General features: G+C 35.0%; 1 protein-coding gene across 1 annotated transcript in view; it reads left to right on the plus strand.

Annotated features, from left to right (window-relative positions):
- Nucleotides 1–5,139: 5,139 nt before the first annotated feature.
- Nucleotides 5,140–18,474, plus strand: part of LOC105390116 (putative inorganic phosphate cotransporter) — a 31,994-nt gene continuing 18,659 nt past the window's right edge. The window contains exon 1 of the mRNA XM_011561358.3: nucleotides 5,140–5,518. Within this exon, the coding sequence (XP_011559660.2) occupies nucleotides 5,440–5,518 (79 nt within the window). The 5' untranslated portion in view covers nucleotides 5,140–5,439. The remainder of the gene's footprint in view (nucleotides 5,519–18,474) is intronic.

Raw genomic sequence — 18,474 nt, forward strand, 5'->3', positions numbered from 1 at the left:
GCCATCCGAGCACTTGAAACTATACGTGATTAGTTACCAGGTAGCCCTTCTGAATTGTTGCTCTCTCTTTCTTTCATGCGAAATAGTAATAAGTATATTGCTTTCTAAACATTGCATTATCATTCCGCACTTGGCATTGTTTTCGTAACGTGTTTTTTGTTTACATTACATCGTACAGTTAAAAAGTAAATTGATTTAAATAAAACTGAAGAACTGTTTTAAATAGTAAAAATTATCTCAGAAGAGGGTGTAGAACAATTCATAAAAGACAATTACGGTGAATTCAAAACTTGATGAAAAATATGTCGTAATAGGGTAATACCTACTGCACTCACGCAATGAATAAGTCCAAGTAGCAAAAGGTCAACACCAAATGACCCCAATTTTTTAAAACATTTAATTTAGGATTTGATCAATATTTACGTTTTTAGTTGGTTATACTTAATAATATTTTGATACACTGTTAAATGTACTTTAATATTGCCGACGGCGTCATTAAGCTAGTCTTTTCCGTTCAGGAGCTATCGTCACTGGAACTTTTTCAATGCTCGTGAGTGTAGTAGGTATTACTGTTAATTCATATAAATAATAAGATATTAGTATTCTTACTTGTTATTTATTAACATTCTATATGTATGACAGGCAGAACAAGTAAATTGTAGTCTTGTACATTTACCGAAATAGTTAAATAAATCAGAATCAGCATGTAGGTATAAATTATATGCGACAAGTACGCCAACCAAGCAATGTGCGTTATAGCAATGTATATTTTCAAGAACGATTCAGTAAATCCCAACTTGAAAGTATACGCGATTAGTACGCACAAATCGTGTATATTTTCAAGTAAAATATTAATTTTTTTCACTTGAAACTATACAGTGCTAGTACACTATGGGTGCGTTCTGGCCTTGTATAGTTTCAAAACACGCGTCTTCTTCATGTGAATTTCGAATAATAATATGGACATCATCATCAGCCATCCATTACTCACAGATGGGTACAGACCTCTCCCAAATGGGACCACAATAACATCACGTCCTCTGTCTTCCTACTCCGACTACTACCGGCTTTATAAATATACCTGTTGCCTGTCCTTAGTCGTCGATCGTTTGATCGTATTCCAACGATTTATGATGATTTCTTCTACAGAATAATAACGGCATCGCTTGAATATGAATTTCAAAATACCTATGTACAGTGCGACAAACTTATCTGTTCCGGTGAGAGCGAACTAAATTGATCCATATCTCATTACTTACTAATGAATTATGTATTGATATAGATAAGATGGGTTTATTAAAACAACAAGAGCAAATTACCACTACGGCAAACTTAAAATCTTATAGAATGAAGAAATATTAGACATTTACGCGAGCTCTCACCGGAACAGATAAGTTTGTCGCACTGTATGTCTGAAAGGTCTGAAGAGTCCGTTTTCTGTAAAGTTGTGTTTTTATAATGTACTCTGTGGTTTGTATTGTTGTCTTTGGTGTTTGTCAGTGTTTGTGTTGATGTTCAAAACAATTATTGGTTATTAATGAATTTATAAACATTGTTAAAACCTATAAATAGTCGACCAGTACCAAGAAGCAGCATGAGTGGTGCAGCGTCTCGTCTGTTGAAAGTGGAGGAGGGTCAGTCTGGTGACTCCATATCAACAAGGATCTCTCGCCCCATACCCTCCGCGCGCCACAGTCATGCAGGCCAAATAGAATGTTAGTAAAATCTGAGTAAAATACTTTATTTTTGAAAATAGGGACTCAGGAAGCAGATAATGCCTGCCAGGCTGGGGCCTGGCCAGCATTAAAATTATGTATAAATAAATAAAATATTTTCAACGCAACTGATTTTAGATTATGTTCCATTGTATAATAGGTACAGGCCGAAACCCTAAAAACAGATGAAAAATAATACCCATTAGTACTTACATTCTTATTTTGAAACCTCTCCACATGTCGTAAATAAATGATATAAGTAACCCCACATACCTACCTACCTAGTCCAGAGTCAACAGTAACAATTAGGTAAGTGTGAAGACAATAAACCAACATTAAGATCTGCAAGACTTATTTTTTCCTCATGTAATCTCGTATCTATCTCATGATAAGTACCTAAGTGGTAGGTATCTATCCTTTAAGATGAAATCATATTCATTCCAAGTTGATAATGATATTTGGTTTTCACTTGCCGCAAAGAGATTATCGGCTTAGTAGGCAAGTAACTGTAGTAAAATAATTGTGAACTCAGGCACTTCAATATTTTTCAGATGACTGTAGAGGTGTAGAGGTAAGCTAAGTCATAATCATAATGCTTTGATTATAGTAAGCATGATTCAATCTTGAATCATCGTCATAAACTCTCAAATCTTATGTTTGGTTTACAGTATATAATCAACCGTAGAATAAAAATCGTTTAAGTATTAAGCTATACTTAAGCGCGACCGAAAATAAAAGCTTTGAATAGTAAATGAGATAGTTTGAACATATTCTGTTAGCCTATTTTACCCATCTAGGTATAATGAGAATATCTATTCTTGGACCAATATAACACCTATCTCAGCTATTGCAACACCTAGGAGAGTTAGGCTGGCTGAGCTGAAATTAAGGGGATATGTACAAAGGTACATAGAGAGAGACACGCACCAGGAACTTCGCCCCCTCTCACAATAAGTAGAATAGAATACTCAACCATAATATCTTTCAACACGAGTAAGTCTAAAAGTCAATAGCATTTTATCTATCATCAATTGTTAACGTTTTTACTATGTGATGATGATGAATCATGAATCATTGCTGCTAAGTGAAGTAGCTACCTATCTTCGTTGTACTTTATACTACCTTTTGCGTCCGAGCTTTTGATCGTCTTCAAAGTGTAAAATAGTGATAGGAATTCGAAAATCCGTGCTTTCGTTTTTTATTGTTTTTTTTTATGTAAGCTCACGCGATTGACTTTGTATGTATTACTTAGCCCACAAGCTTTACTTTTGTTAATGTAGCTACATATTTTGATTCTATGATAGTATAGGATGGCAGCAGTGTTACTGTTTTCCATAATACCTACATGTACTTACCCCTGTACGTACTTATATCCAGGCCCAGTACATGAACAATAAAAGAAAAACAATTACCTACCTAGGTCATTATTATAATATAATTGATATCAGTACATACCTATATGTATATCTACTTACATACTTATTATATTGGGAGGTAAAGTGAACTACGCGTGCGAGACACAGACAAACATTGTATCAACCTATCTGCCTCACAATAACACTTGTATACAAATATGTACGACTATTATTGTCTGTTACTTTCATTGTAAAGTTTCACAGTTAGTTACACAGAACCTTGTCAGAACATAAGTCTAGAAGCGTTTCAGACTAGCGTAGGCATAACCTGAAAATCCTATGGCCTACCTACGGGCCATGTCTATAATTTACCTACGTACATAATATTATCACATATGGTTACACATGGATTATTTTTATTGTCTGTTTTAAATTGATGGTATGATTGATAAACAATGGCAGCCGGTTTATTGCAATCTCAGATTCCAACCTTCTAACATAAAACTTCCAAAGCATTAAACAGTCCTCAACAAATGATATCCTCAGATAAACTTGACCGGGTTTCTCTCTCTTTGTCCATTGGCCATTATTTGCACAAAATAGTCTGCACTGTAGCATAATACCTGAGTAACCGATTGAAAATTCTTGTTCGTTCGTTCGGAAACTTAATTTTTGGTAAGCTAAAGTGACCCCCCCTTCCAAGTGCCGACTCTACAAGTGTACCTACAGCGTGTCCTGATTAGGAATGTGGTGCGAGCACACGTGGCCTCTTCGCGCTCAGATTTGACAAGTGTCGTTCACTTTTCCCGGACCACTGCACGGGCCGTGCTGTGAATTATTTATGACGCGTCCGGGCTGTAGTGAAACCGACTTTAATGGTCCACCACATGGCTAGCGATTCTGAAGGCATGAGGTCACCATACTCAAATTTAACAATGTCATACATAAACACAGAAGATATAATATTATGATGACGACTGTAATCCCCTAAGAAGTGGCTGATCAGAGTAGGTGACTCGCAAGCGGACCATCCGCTTTTCGCTGTAAATTAAATTTGTACTCACGTGATAGGTTGCGAGCCGTATCGCCGTTGTTAAATGAGTAAGTACAATGCACTTAGGATACATGTCTATATATAGACATCTAGATGTGCAGGTTTTCTCACGATGCTTTTCACCATAAGAACACGGGGTATATTTACTGAAATCTTTTAAACTAAAATATATAAGTGGCTGTTTCCCGCGAGCTTCGCTTCGCCTTAAAATGTTTTCCCGTGGACGACTCGACTCCCGAACTACCTACACAATAACGTGCCATAATGGGGGACCTTGACACCCCTCTTTACCCCCCTGAAATTCCGCAAAATCCCGTCTTAGTGACCACCTAAGTCCTAAAAGAACTCCCATAGGTTCTTACAAAATTTCAGACTCCTAGCATTTGTAGTTTCTGTACTTGTAGTGATGAGTCAATTGGAAATTTTACGTAGGTACCTACTTACTTACCTATATGTAATTAGTATATTTTTATAATCCCCAAGAAACTAGCTCGAATCGAAACTAAATCGAATGTTAATGAACCTTGTTACAATTTAATAACTTTATAGCCATAGGTATGTACATACAGGTGCCAGCCTCTACGTCATTGCTGATAAAACACACTCGTGTCGTAAAAATAAATTACGTTTCCAATATTCTCTGTCGCTGCAAAAAACTTTTAAACCAGTTTTTTTTGTTTTTGTTATGGTGTTTGGAGAGAAATAAAGCCGATTGCTGACGTCAACGCCGAGTGTAATTAAGTTAAATTAGTTATTTATGTATAAAATACACCGTTGATGGTATTTTTAGATATTCTAGAATTATAAGTTACATGTATCCGTCATAGAATCATATTTATTGCCTGCCTGGCAACATAAAGGTTCTTATTAGGTAACTTTACACCACATGCACTGTATCGAATAAAAATCTTCAAATGTCATCAGGCCCAGAAAATGGCGATAAAGCCGATAGCCGCTAATCTCCGAGCCTTGATGTTGTCAACTGATCTCGTTGATTGCAGGAGATCGTCTGTCGAGTGACAAACACTCCTGTTGCGTGCAACTGTGCGGTGCCTTCAATAAAACAACGCAGGTGAGCCCTGCCGCGACAGTCTCGTGCGTAACCTTCGCGGACGAACAACGGCCCATGCTTCAGTTGCCGCTAGCATGACGAGCTGACGCGCGAAAAAACTTGCCGCGAAAAAAAAACTCCGAAATTTAATCTGTGATCCAAGTTTTATTACCAGCCAGTGCCAAAATTAAGTTTGTTCCACAAATTGAGCGGGAAAAGCTTGACTTTTTTCTTTTTAATTTAGTCACTTTTGTCGCAGTGAAAATGGGGTTGAAGCCGTCGGAAGACAAGCGGCCCAGCAAGCTGGCCATCATGGATGATGATGATGTATCCGACAAACCAAGTGAGTAAAATTTCTCCGAGTGCATCATTAAGTATATATTTTGTTAGACATTCAATTTAAGTACTTAAGTAGCGTAAAAAGTAAAAGACTCTACATTTTGTAAAGCAACACCGCAAATAGATACCATTACTTGGGAATACTAATCAATAATTAACATTGTGATTAGCTAAATTATTTTCTTAATTATACTTCACTGAAGAGGCAGCTAGAAGTCAGCGAACGATTACCTTGGTTAGTGCGACACTGTAGTCTACGTACCTATCTGCAACACCAATCATTCAATTAGCAGAGTAGATCAGTCTGTTCTTCCATCTACCGGAACTTCATAGCATTGTTAGTGGTACCTACCGTAGCTACATTAGTTAGATCACAATCATAATCTACTCTATACAGTTTATAATTCAATTCAACAAAGAAAATTATACTGTGACTCTGACAAGGTTTTCCTCTGATAATTAGGATACTTACTTACCTATGTTAATCTCGTAATATTAAAGAAGATTTGTATATAGTTTTTATTATGAAGGCATTTATTTCCTTCCTTCCGTGTTGATACAGAATTAATTATAATGTAGGTGTCAATGTTGAAAGTAATAAATAAATTACAGCGGCAGCGCGCTGAAGAAAACCTTCGTGTGTTTCAACTTTTCAGACTGAAAAATGTTTCGAATACCTACACATGTCAGGTAGAATTTTGTGCATGGTAAAATTTTGGATGATAACCTTTATTATTTTGAGCTAGCTCAAAATAATAAACATTTTTCAGTCTGAAAAGTTGAAACACACGAAGGTTTTTTTATAAATATATAAAAAATAATGAAAAGGAAGTCATAAAATCATATCAATTTGTGGACGGAACTTTTTGATAAATTACCTAAGTAACCAAAATATGTCTATCATGGATTTTTCCCATTTTATCAACATAATTAATTCCACCTACTTTAAAAGCCAACTCAATAATTGTATAAATTTAAATAAATAGCAAAATTGACAGAATTAATTAAGAGAATGCCTTTCAAATTCGAACTAGGTAGGTATATAGTTACTTGAACCTATGTTAAATAATCAATAACTTAGAAAGTGCATGTTATGTTTCTTGCTTTTTTTGACTGTATCATTTGAGATACCTACCTACCCATATTTTTAGGCTGAATATACTTCTAGATACTAACCAAGGTAAGTTATCCTTGTTTCATCGGAATTATAGGGCAGGAAACAAGTGTTGGTGGCACGCAAAAATTTGTGGATCAAAATTGGCTATGTCCTACCTACCTATTACATTAAACCTGTTTTGTTCCTACTAAAGTAGGTACTTATTAACTCTGTTTATCAAAGGCATAATAATAAAAAACGAGTTCCGTTTTTACATTCAGATTTATTTATGTATATAAGTAGGTAGTTAGGTACAGAGATTGAAGCTAAATATATATATAAACTCAACAAATAAATAAACAAAAACAGCCACTGACTAAGAACATAATCACAAAGAAATTAAGTAAGTACTTACTTAGATTATACACATAAGAATGTGTAATTACGTATGTGTGTGTTATACACATTCGTAAGTACACAAAATGTACCAATCTCAGCATGTGCACGAAATATGGCCCTATAAGTAGATTGGACTTGAGGTAACTTGGACACAAGTGACAAACTCGATCTAGCTAGATAGACTCTATATAATAGAGATTAGGCTCGCAAAATACTGAAAATTTACCAATTATTTTATAATGCCGACCATAGCCTTTTACTACCGAGTTTTCAGTTGACAAATCAGGAAATTCTAATCTGGTTTCTGTCTGTAGGTTGGTTAGGAATTCATAATGCCTGCATAAAATATCCCGTTAATCAAGAGGTCACACAACTCTTCATTTTGGAAATGTTTTGTTTCTAAAATTTTATCATCCGACCTAACCGGCGGGCTAACATGGTTGAATAAGGAATAAGGAATCTTAGCTATACGTATCATCGTATGTATAATTTATTTATTTATTTATTTGATACTTTATTGCACAAATATGAAATATAAGTGTACAAAAGGTGGACTTAATGCTAAAAGCATAATATACATTTTTTTTTTTATTAGTCTATGTGTTTTCCCACTGCTGGGCAAAGACCTCCCCTTTAATTTTCCACTTCTCCCGATCCAATGCGGCTACCTCCCATTCCGGCAAATATTTGACGAGGTCGTCCCGCCACCTCCTTCTCGGCCTGCCTCTCCGCCGGCGCCCGTCGCCCGGCACCCACTCGGTCGCTATCTTGGCCCACCGGTCCGGGTGCATTCGGCAGACGTGGCCGGCCCAGTTCCATTTGAGCTTCGCGGTCTCGACACCAACATCGATTATGCGGGTTTGGGAGCGTAGTGCGGTGTTCCTGACACGGTCTGTCAATTTTACACCTAGAATACTACGCTCCATCGCTCTTTGGCAGACCTTCAGTCTGGTCTTTTGATGTTCGGTCAGTGACCATGTCTGTGCGCCGTAGGTTAGGACGGGCAAGATACACATGTCAACGAGTTTGCGCTTGAGTGACAGTGGAAGGTTGCCCTTCATCAGCTGCTTCATAGACCAGTAGCTCTTCCAGGCGTTATCGATGCGTCTATCGATCTCCTTGTCTTGCCTGTTTTCGAATGAGACTAGCTGGCCTAAGTAAATGTACTCGTTGACATATTGTATATCCTGACCGTCTACCGTGACCCTATGTTTCACGCTGTTAGACATGATCTTCGTTTTGGACCGATTCATCGACAATCCGACTTGAAGGCTTGCCGTGCTGAGATCTTGCAGCATGCGTTCGAGTGTTGATGCCGACGGGGAAAACAGCACGATATCATCGGCGAAGCGAAGATTGGTTAATCTTCTGCCACCGATGTCGATACCTTTGTTTTCCCATGAAACCGCGAGCTTTCTGAATACCTCTTCGAGCGTGCAGGTAAATAGCTTTGGAGATAGCGGATCTCCCTGTTTCACGCCTTTTTCTATGTCAAAAAGTGGTCACATATAGCATATTATTATTTTTTTTTATGTAAGTACTTACCTAAGTATTTTAGCAATCATACATTTTGACCAACAAATCACTAATCTTCTTGAATTATAATTATTGATAATATGCGAAATTATGATAAAAATATGTACTTACTCATATGTTATTATAAAATACAATCCATGGACAATACATAATAATATTATGTACCTATAGTATATGTAGACATAAAAATACAGTGACTTTGCTAAATAAGTATTTATTTTTATCACATCGATGGCTGACTGAAATGATCGCAGAAATATTGATTAGATAATTATGGCTCCTACTCATACGATTTTGAAGTTAGGTATAAGCATCTATACATAAAATATTTAAGTAAGTACCTAGTTACCTACTTAATAATCATCTCAATCTTTACTTAAATTATCAATGACAATGGTAACGATTGAATTCTTTGTTAAAAATATGGAATATCGAAATCAATATTTTCAAGTTTTCTATTGTTTTACCCCGTAAGGGAAGGATGTGAATTGTTACGTGTAAAATAAGTTTATTATTAACTAGTAGGTACTCATCTAGTACTATTATTAATTATGTTTGTAACTTACAATACAAATATATCTAAGCCTCTCCCTAAGTCAACGTTAACAGTATCACGTGCCATATTGTTATCAATACTGTATCGTTGACGAAACCTCTTATGTTCAAGCACTTGATTCTTTCACATCTAGGTACCTACGTAAGTACTTACTTATTCGATATAGTACTCATATTATTGTGTTAAAATATGTGTGTCAAGGCGGATTCTTAGCAAAAGAGACACGTGTGCCTTTTAAAATGTTTCTTAATTATTGTTTCGTTTGGTACGGTAGGTCTATAGGTACGTTACCTTAATGAATTATCAAAGTGGCATTCAATTTTAAAATAAATATGTTTGTACTTAATAAAGTTACAAATAAACAAAGCGAGGTACAATAGGCGTGCAAATCCAAATAAATTATCTGGTGAAATCTGTAGCAAATATTACTTATTGATTCACACAATAAGGGAAGATTTTTGAATGACATTGTAGCTACGGCTATATGAAATACAAACCTACGTTTACGTTTTATTACAAAATAAACTTGACCTTGTTGTATTAAATTAAGCATGTAAATGATATGTGTTTTTTTTTGCAATTATCGCATGAATCAGAACGGTTATTCAACTGTAGATAGGTAGTACTTACATTAGGTAATGACCCAGTAATCTGCTATTCCGCAACCTTGCTTGTATGTTTATGATTTCGTATGATAAAGACAACGGCATTTATCTGACCTATCCATCTACTTTCTTGTACCAAGTGCTGTGCTGGATCCCACATACTGAACCCATGGCAAGCAGCCATGGCAGCCATAGTACACATTACATATTATAAATACACTCACGAGCAATGAAAAAGTGCGAGCATGGGCAGTGTGACAAGACGATTAAAGAGCCCGGGGGTTTACTCTAAATTACGAAAAACTAAACTTCGAAGCGCTGCCGATGCCGATGCCATGCCGCTGCTGCGCGAGCCACGACTCTGTCTTGTCCGATTGAACGTCAGCTCCTCTTGTACGGGTTTTGCTATTTATGAAAACGAAAAAAGTTAACGTTTTCTCCTGTCATCTGCATACATTATCTGTAAAAAGTTTCATGATAGTTTCCATTAGAGGCGCCACTTAGTATGCGTGAAAACATAAACTTTTTAGTTTTCGTCAAACTATCAAACATGTACTAGACCCACAGCTTTCGTTCGTTCGTTTTTTGTCAGTATCCCTCCAGGGTCTGGTCAGGTGTAGGAGCAGCACGTGCACACCGTGCGTGGCGGAAGTAGGAATCTGGGCTACATCCCCTTGCATTGCACCTGTAGGGAAACTATAAATAATTTGTAATCTTACTTTATTAAAAATGCATACTAATACTAAACCAATTTACCACTTCTATCTACATGTGCCATATTATAGTGTTATTTTATACATCTAGCATCTGAATTTAATTTAAATAATAGGAAAACCAATAATATCACTTATGGTAGTACAATTATAAACAAATTAACCTTCAACTATAATGCACTGAGTAACGATTTACTTAATTAATGTAGGTAATATCACTTAATTTTATCGTTAGGTGTAATCGATATAATATTTTCCTATGCTACATATAAGTAAATGCTATTTATACAGGGTGCCCCATTTTCAGGTTGGTAGGGAAGCCCACATACTTAATCCTACAATATTTTTTTAACCTACAATATTATATGATACACGTGAAAGTTTGTTACTATTATAATATGGACACAAATGAAATATTTTTACTAGTATGTAAGTATACCTATTGCATGGATGAATTTGACGAGAAAACGGCTGGATCGATTTTCATTACCTTCCAGGGTGACTACGAACAGAAAACGGAGCTGGTCTAGGGTCCGTCTGTGGACTGTGGTGATTAAATAAATAAATATAAATACGCACTTTGCAGCAGTCATAAAGAGCTGCAGCTGATCAAATACTGTCTTTGTAAATGTAGGTACACTGTGACACATAAGAGGAAAACTGTATCCTCAATAATTCACTGAATGAAAAAAGTGTTCCAAAAAACTTGCATCTTTGCGATCTTTATTTAGAATATCAATTTACATACAGTACCTACTAAATACTACCGAGTTATTTTTAACTTTTGTCGAATGATAAAATTTTTAGTTGACCTTTAAAGGATCCTATTTATATATATACAACTTCCTTATAAAGTGAATAATCTGTGAGCCTGTGAGGCTTTAAAAAGCTTATATTTGTTGTTTATTCTATTCAATATAATAAAAAATGGAAACGGTTTGATAGAAAAAATTAATGCAAAATTTTAAATAAATATATGTACTTACTAACTTTATTGAAAAAAAAACAAATGACCCCATAATCACGTTTATAAATTGATGTCTACTTGCTATTACATATTTAACGAAATACATTTTTTTTGTATTTTAAATTGTAACTTGTGATCCAGCTCTCCCTCACATTTGATATTTAGATTTTTTTAAATACCTACTACTGTTGGTTGGTTCATCATTCTGCCAAAATTGCCGATTGTTAAGGTTTTTTGCCTGATATTTTAAAAGAACAAGAACTTACTGTAGGTGCCTTGTGGGTGTGAACTCTGTACATTTAAGTTAAATGTACAGAATGATTTAATACCATAGCATAGGTAATGGCACCTATTACCTTTTATGCTATGTTGGGATTTCCAATTTTTTATACAGAATTTTCAAGTTCTATACTTATTTGCGATTATGAATAGACAAATTTTGTTGAATTACAGAAGCTCGCGGGCTCGTGAGAATCACTTAAGTCTACAAAGTTTGTGACTTCTGTTCTGCTTATTAAGTCTCGCAGTGAATCACCCTGTATTGTATGTGTAATTGTGTATACCTACAGACTACCGCATCCTTCGAAGAACTTCCGTCTTCTTCTTTTGGTTTTCCTGTTAATTAGGTACTTGCCTATATCCTCTTCAGGTGTGTTGGTAAGGTACCAAACCGAACTATACACGTCACAAAATCACATTATAGGTCCCGATTACAATCACGTCGACGGAAACATGCACTGTATTCGTCTCATGAGCTGCTATTCATAATGTTGTGAATCCATTTTTGGTCATCCTTAGCGATTTCAGTATTGGCTATCTTTTTGTAAGTAAGTATGTTATGTTCTGAGAAATTCTATCAATGTCAATGGCTTGTTATTATCCTCATATAAGTACTATACTCAACTATACTGCCTGTATGTGCCATTCCATACACCATCTATGTCTAGTTCTTCCTATTCTATTGTTAATTTGTTAGTTGTGTTGCAGTGAGGAATGACTACAATAACTAAGTATCTTTTATCACGTACCAAGTTGACAAATAGTCTAAGTTTAGTTTACCTGGAGTAAAGTAAAGTAAATAAATAGCAAGATTAATAGATAGACATTTATTTATTTTCCACAAATATGCATACTAACTAACAATACAATGAATATGTATATTAAACCTCAACAATAAGTGTTTTATTTTATTGTTAATCGTGGTCGTTTGGCAAACTGAAAATAGGATTGTTCAAACAGCAATTCGCTATGGACATGTGAAGAATTATGAATTAATGTTTAGTTATCCATTATGATCATGCCAAGTTAAGTATGTAAAATATGCCTTTGAACCGATGAATGTGTCTGAGCAAATAATATACAGGGTTGAATTTTGTAATCAAAAGTGAAGTTCCCCTTTTGACCGTAGGTAAACGTGAAAAAAAAAACAGCTATTCCATACATTAGCAGAAATACCTACTTACTAGCGGGAGATTAAATCTTCGGAAATAGCCTTGGCAGTTTTTTTTAAACTCTAACGCTAGTTGGTTGGGTGCACATGTTGCCTTAACAAACTATACAATAACTTTAACCACAGAATACATACATTCCAGAGTGTCCAATATAATTTGAGACCATGATTTCCCAACAGCCTCGGTCCTCGCACGTCCACGAACGCAACTGCAGCTTGAATTTCATCGAATTGACCAATTACATAGCGATATTATAATATTGGTAGGCATTATTATTGGGTACTTGTGTGACGTAACAAACGACAGGTAATTAAATATGTGGTTCAGTTGGCCAACGAGATAATGTGAGCATACGTTCTATGTCGTTATTCTATGGTTCTATGTCTGCTCTGTATATGAGTTATTGAATTTTGTGTTTCGCAATTAAAAATACTTAAATAATATTTTAACTTTTGTTGCAGCAGCGTTGTTACAAAATAATAATAAATTAATAAACGATTTAGGTTGTTTCTTAATTATGCATGTAACGACTAACTCTGGATATTTAGTAGTAGTCATAATACTACTACTGGACCTATTTCTTTCACCACTTCTGTATCTTCGAGTGATACTTATAAGCAAAATTTTATCCTAGTATTCCTACGGTTTCCACCATAAGACCAAAGTGGAAAAGCTATGACTGCGATTAAAATTCAAAAACGTAGGTTGTTTTAGTTTATTTACTTTACAATTTAATCAAGAATCAGTTAAAATCGTCTATTCCTTTATAAATGTAGGTACTTACCCAGATTTGTTTCGAATGGCTTCCCGTGGAACTATCTGGATGGACCTTTTCGGGTGGTTTGCGAGCAAAAAGTGGAAACGTGGTGAGTTGAGCACCAATTAAGGTGATTACGAGCAGGTAGCCGGCTGAGGCCAACAGCTCATCAAACCAGATATTTGCGGGGCATTCAACTCTTTCAAGTCAACTCCAAAAATTGTAAAGGCTTCTGAAGATATTGTTTCTTATTAAACACATATGCAGATTTATTAGATTTTAACAGCACTTGCTTATTCACTCATTATTGTAGCCAAAATTTAAAGATCATCATTGAAAGAAAAATCAACACTGAATTTAATAATCAATTTAGGTAGCTGCTAGCTTCGTCTTGTATACTAACTTACGTATACCTAATTAAAAAAGCGTAATAAAGTTAATTTATTCACTAATCAATTTATTTACTTGAGGCCCGATTAAGCTCATAATATGTTTTATGGCTGTACCATCATTAAATAAAATGTAATGCTAATGGTAAATTTCATTATTTCCAATATAATAGGTAAACTGTAATAGCTAATACACATGTCAATATAATATTACCATTTTCACCATACAGCTTGCCTAAGACCTAGTTTTATTTATAACAGTTCTATTAAAGTTGCAAAAGAGCTGCAGATATCAGCACTGTGAAGAGTTGGTTAATTACACCATAGCCATCCTTTATTAGCTATACCTACCTATAAGGATGTTTCGACATGCACTATGTGACGAAAACGTGGCGCCCTGCAATTTTGTTTCATCATTGTTTGCTGATAACTGGTAGTCTGGTACTGAAGTTTGTTTTGTAGCTATACTCCTATACTTATTCACATAATTATAAAGTACCTTATTTCAAATCCCGTGGAAATGATGACTACACCGGTCATATGCATAATCCTGAACCTGAACCACGAACATAGAAAAGAACCAAATATCACGTAGGACGTAACATTATTTAGCTATTTTTGTGAAATAATATCGATTCATGATCTTTGGTCAAATTCTTCTAAGATTATGTCAATTGTAGACAGCTCTTCATTGTCTGTATCTGATTTACTACTATATGATAGGCAGTACGATAAGATTCTTGTAGGTGTAAATGATAATAATGATTTACAACTTATAGCTGATAATATGATAACTCTGTAATACTGTGTAGCAATCTTCAGTAACCTTTCAGTTACAATGTTAAAACACTTCAGCTAGGTACCTACATACTAAATTACTATTAAGAGTAATTAATAATTTATTAAACTAGAGTCGTGGTGGCATAAGGGATAAGGTCTCATCTGATTTAGGGTTCAAGAAATTATAAAAATGGGTCAAAAACTATATAATAGGTTGGCAGCTATAGTGAAGTGATATTTAAGTATTTATAAAGTATTTAGCAGCTTTTTACTATGTAATACTAAGCTTTAAAATAGAATAGGCAGGATGATTTTTTTTGCAACTGAATTAATTTTTAGGCGACAACTTGATGGCGTATTAAATCGAAAACGGGTTTTTCCCGTGGAAATTTTCATCTTTTACCTCGTTCCACAAAGGCCTTCCACTGCTGTCCTCGGCTTTCCTCATTTAGATATGAAAATACACAATGATTTCCTTCTATAATATTATACGGTATATATGTACTTACTAGGGCATGCAATACCGGAACTATTTTCAATACCGGTATTGAGTTCCGGTATTGCAACTCAATACCGGGATCCCGGTATTAATACCGGTATTAGATTTCCTTGTAATTAATGGCATATATTGTGATTAAAGTCGTATAGGTTAAAATAAAACGAGAAAAAGCAATGAAATTCTGTATTTTGTAATAGATTTTTACGAGAATTGAGTATTAGAGTTTAAATTTTACAATAAATTATTATTTTACATCCAGTGCCCGTTTACGCATGGACAAGAGTAGATATCAAACGGCCGAAAACTGCATCAAACGGTTGGAAACAAGTGCGCTTTCACAGTACATAGGAATACTATATTTTAATCGCTTTATTATAGCCTAAAAAAGTCCGATTCCGGTATTACTTCAATACCGGTATTAACTTTCAATACCGGTATTGAAAAAAGCGTGATTTTTGTCCCTAATACCGGTATTACGAATACCGGTATTACGGTATTGCATGCCCTAGTACTTACCTAGACAATCTAGACATCCAATGGCACATTAGGAACCTATAATAATAACAGCCCTGTTTTGAGAGAGATACCTAATCAGTCTACAATATCAGTAGTTACTACCTAATCATTTGTTTACGTCATCTCGATCATAAAATCATGACCAATTGATCACAATGCATTATTAAAATTAGCAATACAATAACATTCTGAAGATCTCGAACTCTCTTTGTGATTGGACATGGAGGATCGTGAGCAATCCATTAACAGAGAAAACTCGCTAAATAACATAGTGATGTGTGAACAGTGGAAAGTATATGTGTACAGTCAGTAAAATTATGGTTCCACCCCTACTTTAATATTTAAATCTACTGATGAATGATAAGGGTTATTTGGGTATTGATAAGGGTTTCGAATCCAAACTACTCATTTTAAAAGTACTAATGCTGTACAAAATAAAGAATTGAAATAAATATAGCATCCTTGAAACTGTTTTCAGGAAATTGATAAGTACTTTTATTTCTTTTGTTTACTGTACCTAGAGCTTTATTAAGACCACTAGATTACGTATGATGAATGAAGAAATTCTATTAGCTCAGATACACAATTTATAATAAGGTTCGGTAGGTACCTAGGTACATTAAAAGTACGTATACAGATAATTAAGATCTTTTAATTTTCTTACGCTTACTTAAATCGTATTCTTATCTCATCCAAAGCTCTAACAAATTCTGTTTGCGAGAGGAAAAATTCGACGTTCGTATATTTTTTACCTTTTACTTTACCTTCAAGTCAAGGCTTTTACCCCAAAATTCAAACGGAACAGGAGGACTTCGTTTTCCTGAACATAGAGTGACCTCTATTTTTATGACTCTTTCTTTGGATGGGACGAATGGGGCCTCATCCTTACAGCTTAATCGTCCGTTTTTTTCAATTGGTGCGAATTACCATATTTTTTCCAAGGTTGTCGATTGCAAATCATTCTATAAATATCTAAAAGTAATTATTTAACCAGTTCTAAGAAAACAGAACATATTTAACTTCCTGGCTTCCAAAAAAGGCAAGTATTTTTTACACTTCTAGATAGGTTCACACTTACGTAGGTTGGTATGTACCTGTAGTTATAGTTGTAGAAACTGTTATCTTTACAGTTAACAAGAATTGTTATGTCAATCATGCGGATTATCTAGACGTGCTGTCACCAAATTAAATAGTCATATAAAGCTGGGTCCACATTCGTATCATATCCCGCTACCATGAATCGTGATCGCTAGTTTGACGTAAGTACTAAAGTAAGTAGGTAATACATATTTATTAAAATGTTTGCTATCATGATACGCGGCAAAGCAACGACACGGCGATCTCATACAGAGATCTGTAAAATTACAATGTGTTATGCGTAGCGTATCGTGTTATTTCTTCCAACACACCTGATACAACATTGGTTGTAAAAGACGGGTAGGTGAAGTAGGTAGCACCTACACTAGTACTTACCTACATTTTTACGCGTTCTGCTGATTATGACTTCGGAATGGTGCAGAAATTCAGACACTGACGGTTGTATTGGTTCACAGATTTAAAAGTGATCAGCATTCTATGGCAATGAGCTATGTCTTCTGGGGCTATAGTTACTTAGTGCTAAAAGAGTTAGATACTTATCCCGTTTAGCAATACAGTGCAATAAATAAATTCCTTTCAAAGCAAAGTAACAATAGATATAGGGGTCACAAACAAGTACTGTAACCAATGATATTGTATGTAGAATTGACACTCTAACAAACAACGTCCTGCAGGATAGGATATTTCCACTTCACTCCACATTGTGTGAGGTGGCCACTCACTCATGGCTCACTTACTGACCTAGGTATAGGTGATGATGATGATGATGATGATTGAGTGATCTGTAAGAAATTTATCATCGCGTTGTATGGCAATTAAACTCAATATTAATGTTAACTATGATGATATTTGTAATTTTCATAAATATGATAATTTCGCAACGGTCACATATTTAATCCACAGCTTAGGTAGGTATAATAAATATACCGCGAAGTTAGAATATAAACAAACATGTTTTTTTATCAACCAGTTATAGTTATTATTGTTTAATTTACAACACCAGCAACCTAAAAATGCCATATTCCGAAGTTATAGGATTAAGGGCGGATTCGACCAACGTCGAGTAACTTTTTACTCACGAGTAAAGTACCAGTTACTCGCGAGTAAGCAGATTTTGCATTCTACCAAACCTGAAACCAAGATAACTAGCTTATCCCAAGAATAAAATGTTATACCGCCAAAATTGACCGTGTAACGAGCTTATCCGAGAGTAATTTTGTAATGGCGGCAGCACATCAGCTGATTAGAAAACCGTCATAATGACATATAAACACATCTGTCAAAACATAAACAAAAGTACGTTAAAAGGCAAAGTCTCAGAATAACAACAGCGAATAAAATATTAAAACATAAACAATTTCATACTTTTATAATCCATTCAAACTAAGTTGGCATGTCATTTCTATTGCATGCTTTGAAACGCAGCTATTTTTATTTTAGTTGCATTACAGTTTCGTTCCTCGTTCATTCAATTTAATCATGGTATAACTTGGTAGAATGCAAATGTACTTATCCTAGATATTTACTCGCGTATAATTTTAATTCCGGTATAGTTATTCTCGTGTAACGTGATGTTTGGACGAATTCACCCTAAATAT

The sequence above is a fragment of the Plutella xylostella genome, chromosome 8 (assembly GCF_932276165.1).
Source record: "Plutella xylostella chromosome 8, ilPluXylo3.1, whole genome shotgun sequence".
Taxonomy (NCBI): Eukaryota; Metazoa; Arthropoda; class Insecta; order Lepidoptera; family Plutellidae; genus Plutella; species Plutella xylostella.